The sequence below is a fragment of the Anguilla rostrata genome, chromosome 1 (genome assembly GCF_018555375.3).
Source record: "Anguilla rostrata isolate EN2019 chromosome 1, ASM1855537v3, whole genome shotgun sequence".
Classification (NCBI taxonomy): domain Eukaryota; kingdom Metazoa; phylum Chordata; class Actinopteri; order Anguilliformes; family Anguillidae; genus Anguilla; species Anguilla rostrata.
Genome location: NC_057933.1, coordinates 46,109,401 through 46,129,779, shown reverse-complemented (window position 1 = coordinate 46,129,779; position 20,379 = coordinate 46,109,401). Strand labels below are relative to the sequence as shown.

The window sequence follows — 20,379 nt, the reverse complement described above, 5'->3', positions numbered from 1 at the left end:
CGTTATACAAAAACGCGTAGATATAGTGCAGGTCTGATATACACAGTCAAAAGAGCAACAGTGTCCCGGATAAATATATGATAAAATCGCGTGCGCATAGCTATTCGCTGATTGGCCGATAAGATTGTCACTCATACATTATTTCTTTTTCCGGTTAATATTGCGGGAAAGTTGAACGCGGAAGAGTTGGCTAGTGAACATTTTTTATATGTTTTTTTCCAGACTATCAAACTGGTTTGTTGCTAGATTTTAAAATAACATTAGAGCTTTCCCTTCACATTCTTACAGTTGCGCAAAATGAGAACTTTAGAGGAAGTACAGGCTACAACGCAAATAGCTAAACTTAAAGAAGAAGATTTGCAATCTGCGATTCATTGCTTGTCTTTTGGTGAACATGTTTCGTCGGGGGATTACTGTCTTATGGAGCTGGATGAAAAGTTGTGCAAACACATTGAGTCTGGACAGAGGTATATGATTTCCTGTATTGTTCGCTATGATAAAATTTAACACTGAAAATGAGAATTTGTTCTCAGTGGACCCAACTTGGTTACATGTATGTTGTTAGCAATGTTAGTTAGCAGGCCTATTTGTAATAGCCAACGACTAAGTTAGACATAGCTATAGACATTTGATTGGTTGGTTGTGTGACCTAAACGTTAGCATTAAATCATGTGTCTAGAGGTGCATGAAATATACATTCTGGGATCTATTTCAATAACAGATGTTTGGTTTGCTATATAGCTAATGCCGATACCTCCCTGTTTTATATAGTGAAAATGCTTGTAGCATTAATGAACATAGATGTAAATTAAAATGTAACATTTTATTAGTAAAACATTTCCGCTTGCTTATTTTTGCATGCCTCTTGAGAGCTACTGCGTCTGTATAGATTCGCTTGCGAGTTTGGCTGGTAAAAAAAAAGTACACATTAAAAGTATATTTAAGGGGTTTAGGTAACTAATTTGAATACTTGTTGAGAATGACATTTACTTATGTTACAGCATCAGGGCATCAAATTAGTTGCCACTGTGGAACAAGTATGTGGCAATGATGTGACAGGCAGATCATATTGGCCGTAGCTTAAGGGCTGAACTAACCGATTACTAATCGATACTGATATGACCCAGATATAGTGCATCCCTATATTTTCCATATTCCAGACATTATTACCGATGCATGGATAGGTTGGTTGCTTCTCAGGCGAACTAGCAGTCATATTTATATTAGCTTGAAGCATGTGACACATACCCATGGATGAGCATTATAAGTTACTTTTTGTTGTTTGTCACAGTCTTGTGATCAGAGGAGACAAGGACGAGCATGCAGTTATGTGCAGTGAAGACGAGACTTATGACCTGAAGATTGCAGACACCTCAAACCTGCTTCTCCTCATTCCGGGCTGTACGACCCCAGATCAGCTACCTGGGGATCAGGGAAGGCCACACCTTATCCATTCCCAGGTACCGGAATATTCTTTTGCCAAAGATAAACTCAGAGTCAGTGTTGCCAGCCTTGGCTCTTTCAGCAAAACTGGTTGAATAGTAACTAATTTCGCCCTGATGTGTTAGACTAAAATCCTACTGCCATTTTGGATTTTCAGTTGGCAAACAGGTGGTGTGACTACTACTACTTTTTACACTGCAGACTAGAGCTCACATAGATAGGAGACACCCTAAATTACCTATGGGAACCCTAATGCAGTGGTTCCCAACCTCGGTCATGGGGGTCCCATGTGTATACTGGTTTTGGTTTCAACAATTGCAGTCCCAGAATTTTAACAAGCTATTTCTACATTGTCAGAAATAGCTATGCATACCAAGAAGAATAAAAGTCACATGTTCACATTGTATTTATTGTGCTGTATTTCAAACAACAGCATAAAAACAAGTAGCCAGCCGTGGTATGGTCTGGATTCAGAGCAATCCGTGCATTACAACAGGTGCTTACCAGGATAAGCTATCCAGCAGCCCCCACCTTTGATGAATTTTAGAGGTCACTGCACTGTAATTTGGAATATGGGGTATGATATTTCTTGCACAGTCTTGTTGGGGACTCCGTTTTTGTAATTTAATCATACCATGATATCAGTGATAATTCAACAACATTTTTACTCTCGCACACAGTCTCTCACACGCATAAACATACATTCATGCTACGTTGTTCATGTCCATATTTTATGGTATTTCATTAGGCTGGTAACCTGTAATGTATTTAGTTTAAAGCAGCATTTCTCAACCAGGGTGCTGTGGCACTATGATGTGCCATTAGGTAAGGTCAGGTGTGCTGTGTGAAAAATCCTTTTCTTTAAAATGTAGAAGTTTAAATGAATTTACAAAACTTAAATGAACAAATCCCATTCACAAAAGCCCAAATAAATTTCATTGAAATAGCTTAGAACATTTTGGCCTACTGTTCACGCATCACGTCAATGTCACCAATACACCACTTGCTTTGGAGAGTGGTGTGCTATGCAAATTTGGAAAGTGTGCCACAGAAGGAAAAAGGGAAATGCTATTTTAAAGCATCTTGGTGAAACGTCAGACCTGAGCCAAGAAATCCTGAAAGCCCAAGTATATAAAATGTGACTGATAAATGAACCAATAATGTCCCTTAGATTTGGGGCTTCTCCAACAGCTACTGGGAGGTGAGACGACAGCGACCAAAGTTAAAGAAGCTGAAGAAGCTCTTAATGGAGAGTCCTTACGAGGGGTCACCACCTAGTCAAGAGGAGAGTTCAGCACAAAAGGTACTGCTGGCAGAACACCACAGATATGGACGAGCCTGTGTCACCTAATTACATATGTATTCTTTCAACCTGTGAAGGTACAACTGAGCAGCATTCTATTCCAGATGTAAAAGGGTATGATCGGATTACAACTGCATATGCATGTCTAGCATTTCTTGAGGTATAAGCTGGTTGTGCCTGCAAACAAAGGCTTTATTTCTGACAGGAAGCCTAATAGTTGGACAATATCATTCACACACACCCTAAACAGTCTAAAGAATCTCCTCCCTCATCAGTTCCATTTGGAAAACAAGATAGGAATTCAGCCAAGAAACCGCTATTGTGGAGACTGCCATGTTTGGTGGTATTGCAGTTGGGAGGACCACATAAACGCACTGTTGCAGTTTGAGCATTTGTGAGCCCCATGTTGAGTAATCGCAATTTATGGGGGTTGTAATTCCTGTTTTAAAAAGCAGTTCCTGTTTTTTTTAAACCTTCACATTCCATTGAATAGAGGAACTGAAATAGACACTTCACACACACACAGGCAACTTAAGGCACATTTTGACAGACAACTAAAAGTATAGATACAGTACATAATTATAATTTCAAGCAGTGCATCAGAATTACTCAGTCCAACATTATTTTGTAAAATATATATTTTTTGTTTTGCTGGAAAAATTTAAAGATGCACTTTTATATAAGTCTGTTGCACTGTAACCCTCATCTACAGACCTTCCTTTGTTGTAGTACACAATGGAAGACCTGCTTGACCGAATTCAAGCCAGCAAGGCAGAAATTGCTGCGCAGCTGGAAAATATCCATGCTTGTAACATTGATGGTGAGTACACTATGACCGACAGTCTGCGGCTGCTGTTTGCAGTCTCGGCAACCGCATAAACAGTTCTGCTGGAAATGGGGGTTAGGGTTCAGATACTGTCTTTTTCTCGTGGTCATTGATAACTTTAGGCCTTGCTGCCATGTCAAAGGAAGGATATGTGATATCAGCACTTTTCCAGAGCATAGTTTTCATAACGGATGGAGAGCAGTGGTGAGAGATGTACTTTTAGGCATTTTGGCTTTGGTCCTCTGTCATTGCACTGACATACTTTGCAGGGTTCTGGAGGATGCTGGATTTCGATTACGAGATGAAACTCCTGGGTCATGTGATGCAGTTAGTGGACTCTGAGTCCTGGTCTTTCAGCAAGGTTCCCCTGAGAACCTGCCAGCAAGAGCTGGGGCCTCTTGAGCCACAGTAAGTAGGTTTCTGTTATAACTTATTTATCTTACACTTTATCCACAGCAGCTTTCAAGGGCTTTCTTGCGGAATAATTTAAAGGAATATCACTGTAGTATAACAAACAAGGACATTGGCACTGAACAGCCAGTTTCAGTAAATGAACATCAGCATGCAAAGCAGGGCTGAAAATATAATAAAGAAACAACTAATGGTGTTTGGCATATACTGTATGTAGTGCCTAACAATTATCCTTAATAGTAGTTAAACTATTAATCTAGTTATACTTAATTTGCTGACAGTATAGCATATTAATGTGCATGGTAGACTAATGGTAGTCTATAAAAGCTGCCTTATATAATCTTATTAGCATGGTGCAAAACTTGCCCATGAGACTTGCCCACACAGCCTCACATCATACAGTACTTTCTGTCCATAGAGCCAAACAATCATCTGATCTGATCAATGATCTACATAACACAATAACAGATTTGCAGTTGTGATCAGATGCCAAATTAGGTGCTAGTGTAATATGCTGAAGCAGGATGAACAAGTGTGATGTTGAGCATTTTATGTGGTGACCAGTCCTGGGTCAATTACGTATTTGTTTTGGATTCAAATGCTTTTCTGTGCTGTATTGATCTTGCCTGGTGTAATTGAGCATGCCAATATGACCAGAAAGCGGGGTTTGCACTTTTTGAGAGTATTTAATTGGTTCCAATACACCAGACATGATCAGTAAAGCACAGGAATTTGAATCCAAAACAAATATGTATTTGACCCAGGTCTGGTGGTGCCATCAGTGTTTGTAAGTTGGTGAAAGGAATGCGCTGATTTTCCGTGTTCTCTTTCAGGGAGATGATTGAGCACTGCTTGAACTGTTATGGGAGGCGTTATACGGATGAAGGTAAAGGCTTTAAAGGCCGTATTGTTACCTTTAGGCCTGAAAAGTTCAAGCTATAGAAAAATCTATTTTTAGGTATCCCATTGAGTTTTTGTCATGACTGACAGGAGTGTACACCTGATGTCCCAAGGGTAGGTGTACATTCATTTCTGAATGCATATGGGATTCCACAGTTTTCCTTTGAAATTAACTGAATATTTACAGTATTTCAGGTATCAGATTAAGACGCAAATAATTTGTCATTCTATTATGATGAAAGATAGCCAAGGCTCTGGGTTAACTTTCCTTGTACACATTTGGAGGCACTTCACCCAATGTTTTTACTTACTTAAGAGTACTATTTATCCATATTGATGGTTTTTCTGATTTGATGTGTTTTCAAGATATCTGCTGCAGCTCACCCTGACATAACTGACCTCAGGGCTCAAACCACTGAAAAGTTAAATTTGAAAACCTCAACGGCAATATCTCTTTGCAAATATAATGCCACTCTTTGTAAGTTGCTAAGAAGTATTGAAACTACAATAAACGGTTGCGTTCCACGCACGTCACCACCATTCAATTATCAAACTAGTCTGCCTGCATGAGACTGCCTGGATGTACACAATGCCGTCTTTGGGTATAGTAGTCCTTGATGAAACCGTGTACTAATTAAGCTCCTTTCATGAGCAACCATGACATTATATTTGGAGAGAGACATTGCTATTCAGTTTATCAAATATAAATTTTTTGCGCACCGAGTGCCACAAAAATGTGGGTCCCTTGAGGTCCATTGTATCGGTGAGCTGTAGCAGAAAAAATTATCTGGATGGATAGATGGTACTCTGGGAAAGTGGAAACATTTTTGGGTAAACTGCCCCTTTAATGATTGCAAAGAGAATAGAACTTAGAATGTTACTATTTAAGCTAATTGAACCAAATCGGTGTGCTCAGCTCTTTTAATAAGAAGTTAATCATTATTGCAGTAACTCATCAGTAAGCATTCTTGTTGATGTCTGTATTGGGAGAGTTGTGCGATCATTGTTGGCCTGCTGTATGTTAGTTCTTTGTTTTAAGGAAGCGTGTGTCTGTCACAGAGGGTGAGGTGTGTTTCGCGCTCAATGAAGATAAAGTATGCCAAGCCACTGCCCACATGCTCCTGCAGAACGCCGTCAAGTTCAACCTGTCGGAGTTTCAGGAAGTGTGGCAACAGAGCGTCCCAGAGGGCATGAGCACTAGGCTGGACCAGCTCAAGGTGAGGAGCAAGGGGCCGGAGCCACAGCAAGCCAGTCCTGCAGTTACACCAAAGGGAACCCTTCAGCTCTTAATTTACTGTGGATTGTGTGGAGTGGCCACACTAGCATGTGACACTGAAGGGAATGATGAGCTGTACAGTATATTTTAACGAACTGTTTTAGCTCTCATGGAAGATCTCCTTAGCCCATTAGCCAGCTATGAGTGATCGAGCACAGAAATGGAACACAGCTGGCCTTGTTACATCAAGGATAAGGATGGGGTGATTTTAAGTTAGTCAAGGCTCTTTGGGTTACTGCTATATTAGTTCTTCTAAACCAGTGGTCTCCAACCCTGGTCCTGGAGAGCTTAGTTTTCGTTTAGTTTAGTTTATTTGACAATTATTAAAATACATGTTACAGCAAGTCATGCATCCTAAAATTATCACGGATAGCACAAAAAGTCACAGACTTATTTCCATTGAGGTCCTTGGTCTCAGCACATAATATATACATAAACATTATTATCATTAAAAGTAAAACTAAACAAAATACATAAAAACATTGTTAATAAAATATATTACAAAATGTACAGATCTTATATACACTGAAAACAGGAGCCCTCCCTCCACTGTCAGTCTCCTGAATTTACTCTTGGACTTTTTCTAGGAGCCATTTCCTAACGTACACCTTAAAACTATATAGGTTCAAGCACTGTTTGATGGTCAAAGGCAACTCATTCCGCTCTTGTGCTCCTGTGTGAGCAAATGAGCATTGCCCCATCTTTGTTCTACACCTTAGAGGATGCAGGTTTGCTATGCTAGATCTGGTTCTGTGGCTGTGTGATTCCCTAACACTAGGAAAATAGTTGCTACGATATTTTGGTGCCCTATGATTGATTATTTTGTGCACCATGTTGAGCTGGGCTACTCTGGCCTCAACTGGTAACCAGTTGAGTTCCTGAAAATGGCTCCTCCCAACATGATTGACAAAGCCCACTTGCCTAGGCCCATCACAATCCTGATCAGCTTATTCTGTGACACCTGTAGTTTCTTTAATGAAACTGACAGCCCCCCAAACCAGGCTACACTAGCATAATCAAAATGGCACTGCACTAGTCTGTTAGCAAGTAGTCTAAGGCTTTCCCTGTTAAGCAGATTGGCCTTCCTAGCCAAAAACCTGGTGCAGGCATTTACTCTACCCAGCACTTGTAAGGCCATTTCCTCCCCCCCAAGACTGTCATCCAGTATACAGCCCAGGCACTTCACTGCTGTTTTTGTTGCTATGACCCCTGTCCCTAATTCTACTTTGAGTCCAGGAACCTCTCCTTTAATGTGGGCTTAGATCCAAACAAAATAGACTCAGTTTTACCCAAGTGAAGTGAGAGCCTATTGTCAGACAGCCAATTGCTAACCTTAGAGAGCACCTCTCCTAGCATTCTTTGGAGCGTATTCAAATCCTTATATGAGATGAGCAAGGCTGAATCGTCAGCAAATAAAAACAAATTACAAAAACATGCATCTCTCATATCATTAATGTACAGTAAAAATAGCAATGGTCCTAAAACACTTCCTTGCGGCACCCCACAGATTATTGGTTTGGCATCCGACATAGAGCCATTTACCTCTACTCTCTGGTCCCTGTCTGTCAGATATGAGGCAATCCACTTGGCGGCTGTATCATTTAGTCCCAGAGCCTCCAACTTATTAAGCAGTTGGCCATGATTTACTGTGTCAAAGGCTTTTTGAAGATCAAGTAAGACCATTCCACACAGTTTCCCTTCATCCATCTCCTTTCTAATAAAATCGGTTAGCTAAAAGAGGCATGAGTCTGTAGAATATGACTTCCTAAACCCTGACTAGAATTCATATAGGAGATTTTCCTTGCCAACATATTCCGAAATCTGCTTGTGCACCAGCTACAGGGTCTGCTGGTTTTCATAGTGACTCTGCACTTCATGAATAAATTAGAGCAGTTGATTACACAGTTAACTCAACTCACCTGGTGTCTTGGGTCTCAATTGGGTGCTGATGTTAAGGTTAAAACAGAAACCAGCAGACCCTGTAGCTCTCCAGGACCAGGGTTGGAGACCACTCTTTCTAAACAATTTGCCAGACTTCCACGGTTGTCATCAAGAGAAATTTACTTCTTTTCTCCAGTCAGCATCTTAGAACTCTGTTGGGTAGGATCCAAAATTGTCACCGTTTCAGTTTGGAGGACTGCCCCCCAGTGCAAACGTAATTATTATTTACCATTTACACATTATTACAATTTATTATTCAAATGTATTTATACTTGCTGTATTTTTGTACGAAATGGAAGAGAAGGTTGATGTAAAGGTCATTTGGCAGTGAGAACTGTTCTCTCCTCTGTTGAATGCAGGGTATCGCTCTACTGGACCGCAGCACCAGGCCGGAGACCATTTGCTTGCTGAGGGTCGAAGACCTGCCTGAGGACACACCGGAGCGCTTCAACTGTTTGTTCAGCATGAGGGAGAAATGGACGCAAGACGACATTGCCCCCTACATACAGTAAATTAAATTACATCTTTACTCTAATGCACCAAATTAGCTGGGATGCCTGCAGAACTGAGGATATGCAGTATGTAGTAAGCTTGCTGATAAAATCAGTTGAGTTGAGCAGAGCCTAAATTAATTTGGTCTGGCTTGGTGCTGTGGGCTTTGGACAACAGATTCGTGTTTTTAACATTATTTAAGGAGCCAAGTGTTATAAATGACAAGTGTGTAATTCAAGGTGCTATTATTGCTAAAACTTTGCAATGATCTTTTTAACATAATACAGGAAAATTAAATCCAAAACTACTGCCAAAGTACTGTTTGTATTTGCTTCATGTCATTAATTCTAAATGTGTGTATTTTTCCATTTTCTCCTACAGGGACTTGTGTGGTGAAAAGCAAACAACTGGAGCTCTCCTTACTAAATATGCTCGTTCATCCATGCAAAATGGGTTGAAAGTCTACAATTCAAGAAGACCTGTGGCAACTTGAAGAACTAATATTCTGTTTTGTTTGGAACTTTCTAAATAAATGCAATCGTTTTTTGTTCATTAAAAAGATGTATTGTATTTAATGTCTCGATTATTAATTGAAAGAATTCCTGACATCTGATCGCTGCATTTCTGACAGCTCCCAAAGACGGATACATTCCACCCATCTGTGATCGGATGGTATTAACGGAAATTGTAATGGGGGGCGGGGACGTTTTGTACAAGTTGGCTAAAAATAAATGAATAAAAATTTTAATTATTTTTGAAGATCACTAGTATTAACAATGTGCCATGAGCCATGTGCTGGCGAATAGACGATTGCCCTGCATTATAAAACCAGTTTTTGTTGTTGTGATAGTGTTTCACTTTTAAAACATTTTTTTGTGACTTCAGGGTAGAGGGGAAGTAAAGTACCTTTAAAAATTATACTTCCGTTTGGGCGGGAGGTCAAAGGTTGCATGCAAAATGGCTGCGTGCTACGGTGGAAAGAGCGTTAAAGTCTAATAGGTGCAAGTTAAGAGTGAAAGGAGCCAAGTGTCAAGTGCAGTAGAAAACGTCGACACGCTGCTTTTTAATTAATGCACAATGCATAGCTATATATAATTTATATTTTTTATGCATAGAAATGCATTATTATCCATGCAATTTTATACGTGAAGCTAGCTTAGCTAGCTAGCCAACAACCATGCATGTAGGAGTTACCAGCTAGAGCTGGCTATATAACACTAGCGCTTATCTGGATTTTAATTTAATTTGTCGTTAGTGTACACGTAGCTAATACTATCCAGTAGCTTTGCCACTTGTGAGCGCTTGCTAGCAATGTAATGTTAGCAGGCTGGCTCGCTATCCAGCGAGTAAGTCTACGTCAGTGAGTTAGAATTTGGAAAACAAAGCAGTCATTATTTGAACGTATTTTCTCGTGATTTCAAAAAATCCGAACGGACAAAGTGCACATTCCGTTGTACACTGACATTCTTATGAACCGCAAGCATGAACCGAAAGAAAGACAAGGGATTTGAAAGTCCTCGTCCTTACAAATTATAAGTATCCAGTTCGCATGTTTTTAATTGTTGCCTATATGTTTATGCCAATTCGTAGCCAGCAATGTGTGCAAGTTGCCTTGCTTAAATAGTTATCATTGTCTTATATTGTGAGATTGCTAGCTAATGTTATTTACCTTACCATTTTCTTTGCAGCTGTGAAATTGCACTTGTTTACGACTAGTTTAACACTGAAGTTAGTTAATCGTATATTCCATTAGTATTTACGATGTTAGCATTGTCTCTGATGTGTCAACAAGCAGATCAGTAAGATACTAAACATGTTACCGAGCACATGTAAGGTGCTAACAATACCAAATATATATTCTGGAAGCTGTTACGATTTCATACAGCCAGATCCGGGGTATTGTTTTTACAATAATTGGCACGCCCTCCACACTTCAGTTGTTCAGTGTACTGTAGTTAACTTATTTAGTGTCTAGTACCGTTAGTCGTACATTACTGTAAGTATTCAGTAAATAAATAACATTTCTCTCTCTTTTTCCTTTACAACCCATCAGGTGGTCTGTATAAACAACATTAACTTTCAGAGAAGATCTGTGATTGTAAGTAAACCTAATCCCTGACTTTCTCCTTTAGGCCTATATTTATATTCATATATTGGCATTCTCATTGCAGTCATACAGCTTAACTCACATTAATTGACCTCTCTTCTCCTATTAAGTCACATTTATTGCGGCATTGTTGAAAAGTTAACATTTACCACACTGGAATGTTTGTGCAAATTTTGTTCCTGGCTACTAGATCATTGTTGGGGGGTTATTCCGTTTGGTTATTGTGACATTATGTTATGTCTAACAGGGATATGTGGAGCTGACTATTTTCCCAACGGTGGTGAACCTTAACCGCATCAAACTCAACAGCAAGCAGTGCAGAATATACAGGGTTCGAGTCAATGAATTGGAGGCCCCATTCATTTACAATGACCCTACACTGGAAGTTTGTCACCATGAGTCCAAGCAGTAAGAATTCATATACATAGATTGGTTAATGTAATACGTGTGCTTCTGTGTTTTGCATCGAAAGTGGTTTATCCATTATAGACACTGACCTCAAAGTCAGTGAATGTTTGGTTAAAATGCGCATGGTGGCAGCAGATTTGGGTGTGGGCCTATTATTGCTTGGCCATGATTTTATGTGAGTTTTTTGACTTGTCCTTTGTCTACTTCTCAGGAGAAACCTTAATTACTTCTCAAGTGCATACACAGCGGCCGTTAGCGCCGTGGACCCTGATGCCGGGAATGGCGAACTATGCATCAAGGTTCCCTCAGAGCTATGGAAACAAGGAGACGGTAAGCACTCAAGGACACACCCATCATGTCAATGGTCTGCTTAACAAGCTCACATTTGGTTTCTGATGACAAGAAGATACTGTAATTTCATTCCTTCAGTCTGTGACATCTAATTTAAAAGGGGCACTTTTTTATGTGTGTGCAGAGTGGTCACAAGTACTGATGCTTCAACAGTTTAACTTAAAATTATTCATAGGACATAGGACTTTGGACTACAAATTGATATGCGATGATAAATTGATTTTTGAAAATTAAATAATAAATATTTTTAAAGTAACAATGTTGAGATTGGGTTATGGGTTGAAGTAACCAGAATCAAGTCAGCCAGGCAACCCTGGTAGATACTTAAATTTTGAGAAAGAACATCATTCGGACTCTATTTATGTTCCCAAAACACATTTTTAAATGCCTGACAGCTCAAAATAGATCTTCATTACACCACTGACCTGACACAGATCCATAAATCAAGATTTAACACAGATAAATGTTTGTTTTGGGAGCATAAATAGTGTGTGAGGGCTATTCTTTCTCTTGCTATCTAGCTAAATAACAGTGATATTTAGCTGCTGCTAATGAAGATTTGCCACACAGCCAACTAGAATAAAGTGTGCTGGTTTCCAAAGACAGCAGAGAACATCACATTCTGATTAAAATCCACCATCTTTCATCAGAAATGAAGGTGCTGAAGGTGTATATTGAATTCTCCCTGGACCAGCCTAAAGGGGGTCTGCACTTCGTGGTGCCAGATGTGGAGGGCAGTATGGCTGAGAGAGGAGCCCACGTCTTCTCTTTTGGATACCAGAATTCCACACGGTATGAGGGCTTCCTGTGTGGGCAATAGCTTATTCGTTTTTTTTTTTTTTTAAATAAGGCATGTTGTTTCCTGCCACTGTCAGTCTCTTCTGAGATTAGCATTGCTGGTATGCAAATGCCGCATTCATCCCATTTAATTATGCTGTTGCTTTTCATGATTGCTCAATGTATTATTTCCACGGCATTTGCATTAAAGGAATTCTATGCAAGATTTTTAGTCTTGCTGTGGTCCAGTGTTTACAGTCAAATAAGTCTCCTACTCCCATCCTCAACCCTACTCTCTCACCTCCATTGTTATATTTTATATCCATTTTTATCTCAGTTTTGTATTGCTGTCGCCAATGAGGAAAATCAATTCTAAGGTTAACTCTGGTTTTTGAACAAACCCTGTCGGCTTGTGTTGCTTTGCTGTGCTTCTTCACCTCCGCTATTTCAGTAGCTAGCTAGCTACAAGCTAGCCCCGCTGAAAACTGATCCCACCCTACAGGCTCTGTAGCCACACCCAACTGTCCCCACTCAAAAAAGAATGTCACGTCCAGAAAGTCCCGAATACATTTTAGAAGAAATAAAGGCAGAGGAGCACAGATTTGGCAAATGTGCCCAAAGATAGAGATTGCCAGTGCGTCATAGATATATGAGATATTTTATCATATTTTCATGGTAGAAACGCAGCGTAGTAAGATAAAGATCACTCTGTAAGGGCTGACTGGAATTTTTAAAGGTATCTTATCATTCCATGTGAACTCTCACCCCTTATGGTATCTGTATAAATTTATGAAGTCTCTAGTGTTCACGTATGATGATGTTGACTTAATTGTGGCCTGTTTTACTATTAATCAGAACTTGTGGTGTTGATGATGACAATGACCATTCAGGTCTGTTGCACGTTATGGTTCCCCTGTTGACTCTCACTCTGAGCTTATCAGTGGTATTAACATAGATTCATTGGGCTTTTTACAGGTTCTGGTTCCCCTGTGTGGATTCATACTCTGAGCTGTGTACCTGGAAGTTGGAGTTTACTGTGGATGCTGCCATGGTGGCAGTATCTTGTGGGGACCTGGTGGAGACGGTCTACACCCATGATATGCGGAAGAAAACCTTCCATTACATGCTGCCTATCCCCACTGCGGCCCCCAACATCTCCCTGGCTGTGGGGCCCTTTGAGATCTTGGTGGACCCCTACATGCATGAGGTACATGAGTATGACTGGTACCAGCTCGTTAGTTCAGTTTGGCTCAAATTGTGTAGCTGTACAACAGGAAATGTCTTTTGTAAGTGAAAATTTGGAGAACACGAATCTTGGTATGCAAGAAAAGTTGTCAATTTGTGTGAACGCTGTTCCACTATCAGTTTTTGCCAGTAGAGGGAGACATATACCACAAAGCATCTCTCCCCACGCAAAGTACCACCTTGTTTTAAAATCAAAACCCTGACTTTACAAAATGACTTTAGATATTGCCTCAGCATATTCGAATTAGCATGCTCTTTGGGAGCGTTCTATGTAGAACATTTCTCTCGGTCAAGAATTCCAGTCTTATTCTTTATGCAAAGTTACCTTATGTCCTGGTAATGAATATTTTTCCTGTTCTTTGAAGGTTACACACTTCTGCCTACCTCAGCTGCTGCCCTTGCTGAAGCACTCCATGTCCTACTTGCATGAGATCTTTGAGTTCTATGAGGAGATCCTCACCTGCCGCTATCCATACTCCTGCTTCAAGACTGTCTTTGTGGATGAGGCCTATGTCCAAGTGTCGTCCTATGCGTCTATGAGCATTTTCAGGTAAACAACTCTCCTTTTTTGTAGTTTACCCCAGTTTACACGATACAGTGTAAGAACACACCATTTTCCGAGTATTATGTCAAAAATATAACGGTGGAGGAAGCATTACAGCAGACCATTTCTGCAACATTCCATTTTGCTACAGTGAAATAGACACAGAATTGCATATGTAAGTGGGCTTCGGGGAGACAGATCCATGGTTTAATTCAACTGTCATGGGCTATGGCAGGGTCTGTGAATAACAAACTGCCATATTGAGTACAAGTGCTCTTCATCCCTTGTCTTGTGATATACTTTATTAATTAAATTTTCACGTAAGTCTGAAAGTTCTTTTTTGGTTTCTTAGGTGGGCACAATGACTGTCCCACAGTAATGCTACATGTATGGTCCAGTCATTTTAAACGACCAAACAGACATTTTATTCAGTAATCAAACGGAGTTATTCAGCATGGCACTGAAATGCATAGACATAAATGTGACATGTCAAATGTGTATGGCTAATGACAGCTATAAAGTTACCAACAGTGTAATTCAGCAAAATCCTGAATATATTTGGACTGTGTCACAACAAGGGTGGTATTAGACCTACAGTACTAATCTCATTGTTTGACTATGTTTTATTATGTTTTCTTTATATATAAATAAATACATCCTGTATTATTCAATGCTCCACAGTCATATGGTCTGAGAGGTCGCAAGCATCATAAGGGAGAACTACTTCAACACTAGAGGGTGTGCTTGTGCAAAACATTATGTAATTGTTGTCAATGCCCACACTTTGTTGATTGCGCTAAAAGTTTGATATGGAGCAGGCTGATGTATCGGTTAACCTCAAATGACTACTGTAGTATATTTACTGAAATATCCATTTTAGGCATATTTCAGTAAACATACATAAAAATCACCTTAAAAGTAAGTGAGATAAGGTGCATTTGAATTCCAAGAACCTGTGTCGTATCTGTTCTTTGGTTTTTAATATAGAAAGGGCAGCTAAGCTATGGATCAGCCGAACAATTTTGTGGTTTTTGCATCCACAGTCACAGTGGAGAGACATAAGATTGGTCAAAAGTGTCTGAGAGCATAACATATATTATTAAAAGTAATTGTTATGTTTATTTTAATGACTCAATGTTTGTTTCTTACAACGTTGTTATATTTTAATGCCTAAAATAAAGTATGTAGTGTCATGAAGTATATTGATTTAAATTATTTTGTTTATCCAAATGTTTTGACCAGTGGACCATGTGAATTGTGATGAGTCCATGTAGAAAGAAAGGTGAAATGCAATGTAGTTTGGTGCAGTACACAGTGGTAATTTAAAGTGCTTTACACGCATAAAAGACAACATTGCAGGTAAAAACACAATGATTTCAGAAAATGAGAAAAAAGAAAGTAAGTAATAAAGTAAGAAAAATAAAAAGATAAAGACTCAAAGCAATAAAAAAGCAATTGTACAGTGTACTGGAACTTCAGAATTACTACTTCAAGTCTAATCGAGAGGGTCATTTGTTTTAATGTGTGACCAAACAGTTTGTCAACAACAAATCTGCAATTTGCCTGCAATAGGATCAGTTTAAGTGCCGTTCAGGACGCAGCCTGAGTTGTATTTAGACCACCAATGATTTTAAAGACCACTGAATCAGAGTAATATGATTCTGCAGACCACCGAGCTAATGCCAAGCTCTACAGACCACCAAGCGAACCAATTCTTGGCCTAGGTCACTGATAGCACGGGGAACTGCTGGCATGGCATAGCACCAGGGCACCGTGGGTGTCCTCCAAAACAGCCACAGCTGTTCCAGGTGTCCAGTGTTCCCTTGAGACAAAGCAGCACGACCAGGACTCTGGATTGTGTGTTCTGATCGTTCGCGAGCTTGTTTTTCCTTTCCTTTCTAATTACACTTGCCTTGTTTTCAAAACATGAAACCCAGTGCTTGTTTTTTTCCCCTGTTTTCCCACTCTCAGTACAAATCTCCTGCACAGCGGCATGATTATAGACCAGACTCCCCTGACCAGACGCTGCTTGGCTCAAGCCTTGGCCCAGCAATTTTTTGGCTGCTTCATATCCCGAATGTCCTGGTGAGTAATTTAGGCAGAGTGACCTAGCTTGTGCAAGTAGTTTAGGAGTCAGAAGTTAAAGAGATTAGAGCACCTTCTCCTGCACAATCTCATTTTCTTATTATTGTCTTGCTGATAAAGTGTGGTTGTCCCTAACATTATTACATTTTACATCTATGTTTTTGTTCTGAAATCAAATGTGTGGTAAACGTGTACCAACCACATGTTAGGCCTCCAAAATTATAGGTTGAAGTTAGCAAATATTGTCACAGTGAGAGCTGTTGGGGTAAGGGTTATTGGTGAATATCTTAAATCCTACAGACTGTTTAATCATAATCCAATTGAACTTATTCCAGTGATGGTTCTTGTGTGGGGACTGCTGGGTAGCTCATTTGGTTAAGGCACCACACTGTGGTGTATGGGTACACCCCATGGTCTGGGATTGAACCTGGACCGTGCCAGTTACGACTGTGGCCGGTCGCTCCATAGGGTAATGCACAGGGTATGGGAGCGTTCACTTGGATTAGGGGGTCAAATCACTATCTAGCAACCCCTGCTAGTTGAGTCGGGCGCCCTTGGACTCCATTGTTAAGGCCACATATAAAAGACTCCACTCTATGCAAGCTATGCTACAGTCTGTGGTGTGAAAAGAAGCAGCTGGTGATACCACATGTTTTGGAGGAGAACCGTGGATGCTTTCCCAAATCAGTGGTGGGATTTTCGCATTAACGTGGCTGTGGTTGTAGATAATTGGACATTGGGGTTTGTGTGGATGTGTACTGCCACACCTTGCCCTGGAGGACACGAAAGCACAACAACAGGCCTTCAAGTACAATTGGCCATTCAGATTGTGCACGTCAGGATGTCTAACTTCTTGCTATTTTGAGCCGTGGCCACATTGTAAAAATCTTCCTTGCTTCCTGTTAGAGTCACAGGCCATGCCAGATTTTAGTATTTTACTGTTAAAGCCAGCAATGGATTTCCCTGCGTAAGGTGTTGTAGAAACTCTTTATAATTTGCTATCTGACACATTTAATTCCAAACCAAAACAGAACAGTAATCACAAAGGGCCTGGTAGGCCAAGGAAGATCTCTGCAGTTTATGACTGAATAATTATCACCATAATGAAGAAAAACTCTTCAGGAGGCAGGCATAGATGTGTCAATGACTGCAGTCTGCAAAAGACTTCACAAACAGAAACTAGAGGCAACACTGAAAATGCAAACTACTAGTTTGCTGCAAATACTGGATGGCCAAGTTACAGTTTGATAAGTAGTAACTAAAACAGCCTACACAGTTCTGGAAAAAGGTCTTGACAGATGAGACCAAGATTCACTTGTGTCAGAATGATGTCAATAGCAAAGTGTGGATACCAAAAGGAACTGCCTGAGAGCCTAAGGAACTCCATCATCTGTGAAACATGGTAGTGGGTGCGTTTTGGTTTGTGCATGTATGGCTACCACAGCTACTGGCTCGCTTGTCTTCATTGATGGTGTAACTGTTAACTGCAGTGGCAGAATTAATTCTGAAGTGTACAGAAGCATCTTCTCACGTTCATGCGAATGCCTTCAAACTCACCAGACGGCCCTTCATCCTACAGCAAGCCAATGATCCCAGACATACTGCTAAAGCAACAAAGGAGTTTTTCAGAGCTAAAAACCAGAAAATTCTTGAGTAGCTTTCACCCAATCAGAGTCCAACTGAACACGTCTCATATGCTGAAGAGAAAACGTGAGAAAACAAGCAGGTGTTGAAGATGGCTAAAGCTGCTCAGCGCTTAGTGATGTCTGTGCGTTTCAGTATTTAAGCAGCCATTGCATGCAAAGGATATGTGACAAAGTTCTGAACATGAGTACTTTCATTTACCTAACATTGGTCCCAAACATTATGGTGCCCTGAAATGGGGGGGGGATGTATAAGAAGTGCTGTCATTTCAACATGGTCAAACCAATCTGACAGTACCCTTAATAGTCAGCTGAGAATTTGCACTTGTTTGATTACAAATTTTTAAAAAATAAATGTTTGTTTTATTTATTTTACCTTTATTTTACCAGTCAAGTCAATTAAGATCAAAATTTTATTTACAATGGTGGCCTGGCAAGAGTTAAAATAGCTTTCAACAGAAAAAGTCAGATCAAGAAATAATATGTCTTTGTCCCAGTCATTATGGAGCTCACTGTAAGTGTTTTCCCAGGACGAATAAATAACGTAAAAATAATAATAATAAACAGAACAAATACAATAGGGTTCCGGTATCTTCACTGCTTGGACCCTTAAAATGATTTCATACTTTTCAGTTGTTTCAGTTCAGTTGGATGAATATTCTTGTAAGATGGAGACAGAGTTTCTCCTCCTACTTTGCCTCTCTTGTTGCAATAATATGCTGAATAAATGAACCGAACCGGACAGAACTGGGTCTGTGTGCATAGGCATGATGGATTTGCATGAGCTGCTGGCATCCAGCCGGAAGGCCCCCCTTGGATATCACTTCTGTGGAATTCTGAAATTTCACAAGAGATGTCCAAATGTTTGATTGCCACAAACAATGGACCCCCTGTCTGCAAAGTGTTTAAACCTAAATCAGATGTGGAAGCTTGGGTCGCTCATTTATTTGAGTTGTATAAGCCACGGTTGGAAAATGTAACAGAGTTGCCTATGATATAGAGACCAGTCACCTGTTTATAATTAATTGTGTGGTTTAATTCCGCTCGGGGCTGTAATTGAAGACAGCCTTGAGGAACTGAGCTCGAATTCAGCTGGTAACAGTGTTTTATGAGTTTGTATTATTACCTTGGGTTATGGCAGCTGGAGTGTAAAGCTCAACCGAGTTCTTCATATGTAAAGCTTTCAATAAGATCACACCATGCAAATGAATAGACTATTAAAATGAACAAAAACGCTGTAAGTTAATATTCACAAACACACAAAACGTCAACTTGATCCAATCCAAACTTTGGTTTGTGTTTCTTATTGAGTTTTTTATTGCACTAATGTGACATCAATTCAACGTCACGGAATAATTCAGATTGTCTGATTCTTTGCCATGTACTTTTGTGGTGCAGAAAATGGTTATCTTTAAAGATGTTCCAGCAGGATGACCACATTGTAGCCATCTTTTGCAATACCACAGCAGCTAATGACGGCTGTACCTCATTATAATTATAACAAGAGGGCTCCTGAAAGTACCAGGTGCTTACTGTTAGTATTGGTGTGATATTATTCCTTCTTGGGTCTAATCCTAAAAGCCCTTAGTGTTGTTATTAGGATACTGCATGAGGTGCTGTCTTTCGTTGAGACTTTTATACTATGTTTTTGTTACAGCAAAGGCTGTCTAGCAACAAGCTCCGTAAATAACATGGGTTGACCTAGTGTTCTGGCTTTGGCTCCAGACTGGTGCTCTCAGTATGGGTCGCCTAATCATTTCCAGCAGCTAACTGTCTTTTGCTTGTCTCTCTTGTCCTTACTAATGTGTGTTTTGTTGACTCAAAACTATGCCACCCAGATGAATGTAACATATTTGTTGTTGATGAGTTTTGGTACACAAATTCATGTGTATGATAGCATGATTTACTATTATTTACCACATTTATGTGTTGTGCTAGTTAGGTTGTACTGCACTCATGGGCTAATATCAGGTAGACTTGAATGGGAAGACAGGACCATATTTCAGCACAAATAGGTGGTGAAATCTTCATTATCTTTCTTCTAGGTCTGATGAATGGGTGCTGAAAGGGATCTCGGGGTACATTTACGGGCTGTACCTGAAGAAGACATTTGGAGTGAATGAATACCGTCACTGGATCAAAGAGGTCAGTGTGCAACTTGTTGTTGTGGGCGGTGTTGTAGGGCTGAATCATAATCTTTTTCAGTATAATAATAACCGCCGCCATGGGGTGTATAGGAAATCTTTGTTTTTTTTTCTTTAATCATACCTGATACAGTGATGAACATCCAAGCGTCAGAGGCCATGTGAAATGCTTCTGGGGAAAAAAAACGTCATCACTGATATCTATTGGGTGTTGATAAGACAGCCAATCAACAGCAAGGTTGTAAAGCTTCTATGTGATTGTGTGATTTGCTTTTTGCCTTGCTGCTGATTGGTCTTTTCAGCACCCGATCAGTTTTTTTTTTTTTCCAGAAGCATTTCACATGGCCTCTAATGCCCGGATGATCACCTATACTGAAAGATCGCCTATACACCCCATGGCAATGGTTATTTTTAGTACGATTCGCTGTATCGTTCAGCTGTACTGTGTTGTTTATATAGTCGATTAAGTCAGCGGTCAACATC

General features: G+C 40.0%; 2 protein-coding genes across 2 annotated transcripts in view; both read left to right on the top strand.

Annotated features, from left to right (window-relative positions):
- Window positions 1-115: 115 nt before the first annotated feature.
- Window positions 116-9,162, top strand: dscc1 (DNA replication and sister chromatid cohesion 1). Its single transcript, XM_064338345.1, has 9 exons — window positions 116-467; window positions 1,292-1,460; window positions 2,615-2,746; window positions 3,476-3,566; window positions 3,842-3,980; window positions 4,817-4,869; window positions 5,943-6,100; window positions 8,460-8,608; window positions 8,974-9,162. Exons 1-9 carry the CDS (start codon window positions 298-300, stop codon window positions 9,083-9,085), a joined length of 1,173 nt encoding a protein of 390 aa, XP_064194415.1. The 5' UTR covers window positions 116-297; the 3' UTR covers window positions 9,086-9,162.
- Window positions 9,163-9,525: 363 nt separating this feature from the next.
- The window catches only part of taf2 (TAF2 RNA polymerase II, TATA box binding protein (TBP)-associated factor), a 28,452-nt gene continuing 17,598 nt past the window's right edge, over window positions 9,526-20,379 (top strand). The window contains exons 1-9 of the mRNA XM_064338307.1: window positions 9,526-10,125; window positions 10,637-10,690; window positions 10,947-11,107; window positions 11,319-11,437; window positions 12,109-12,250; window positions 13,211-13,442; window positions 13,846-14,030; window positions 15,996-16,109; window positions 19,798-19,897. Of these exons, the coding sequence (XP_064194377.1) occupies window positions 10,075-10,125; window positions 10,637-10,690; window positions 10,947-11,107; window positions 11,319-11,437; window positions 12,109-12,250; window positions 13,211-13,442; window positions 13,846-14,030; window positions 15,996-16,109; window positions 19,798-19,897 (1,158 nt within the window). The 5' untranslated portion in view covers window positions 9,526-10,074. The remainder of the gene's footprint in view (window positions 10,126-10,636; window positions 10,691-10,946; window positions 11,108-11,318; window positions 11,438-12,108; window positions 12,251-13,210; window positions 13,443-13,845; window positions 14,031-15,995; window positions 16,110-19,797; window positions 19,898-20,379) is intronic.

Excerpts from the sequence above, each read along its gene's own strand:
- dscc1 (XM_064338345.1), top strand. The coding sequence starts at position 298 with ATGAGAACTTTAGAGGAAGTACAGGCTACAACGCAAATAGCTAAACTT. Across the intron at positions 468-1,291 it reads CACATTGAGTCTGGACAGAG|TCTTGTGATCAGAGGAGACA; the intron begins GTATATGATTTC and ends TGTTTGTCACAG. Across the intron at positions 8,609-8,973 it reads GACATTGCCCCCTACATACA|GGACTTGTGTGGTGAAAAGC; the intron begins GTAAATTAAATT and ends TTTCTCCTACAG.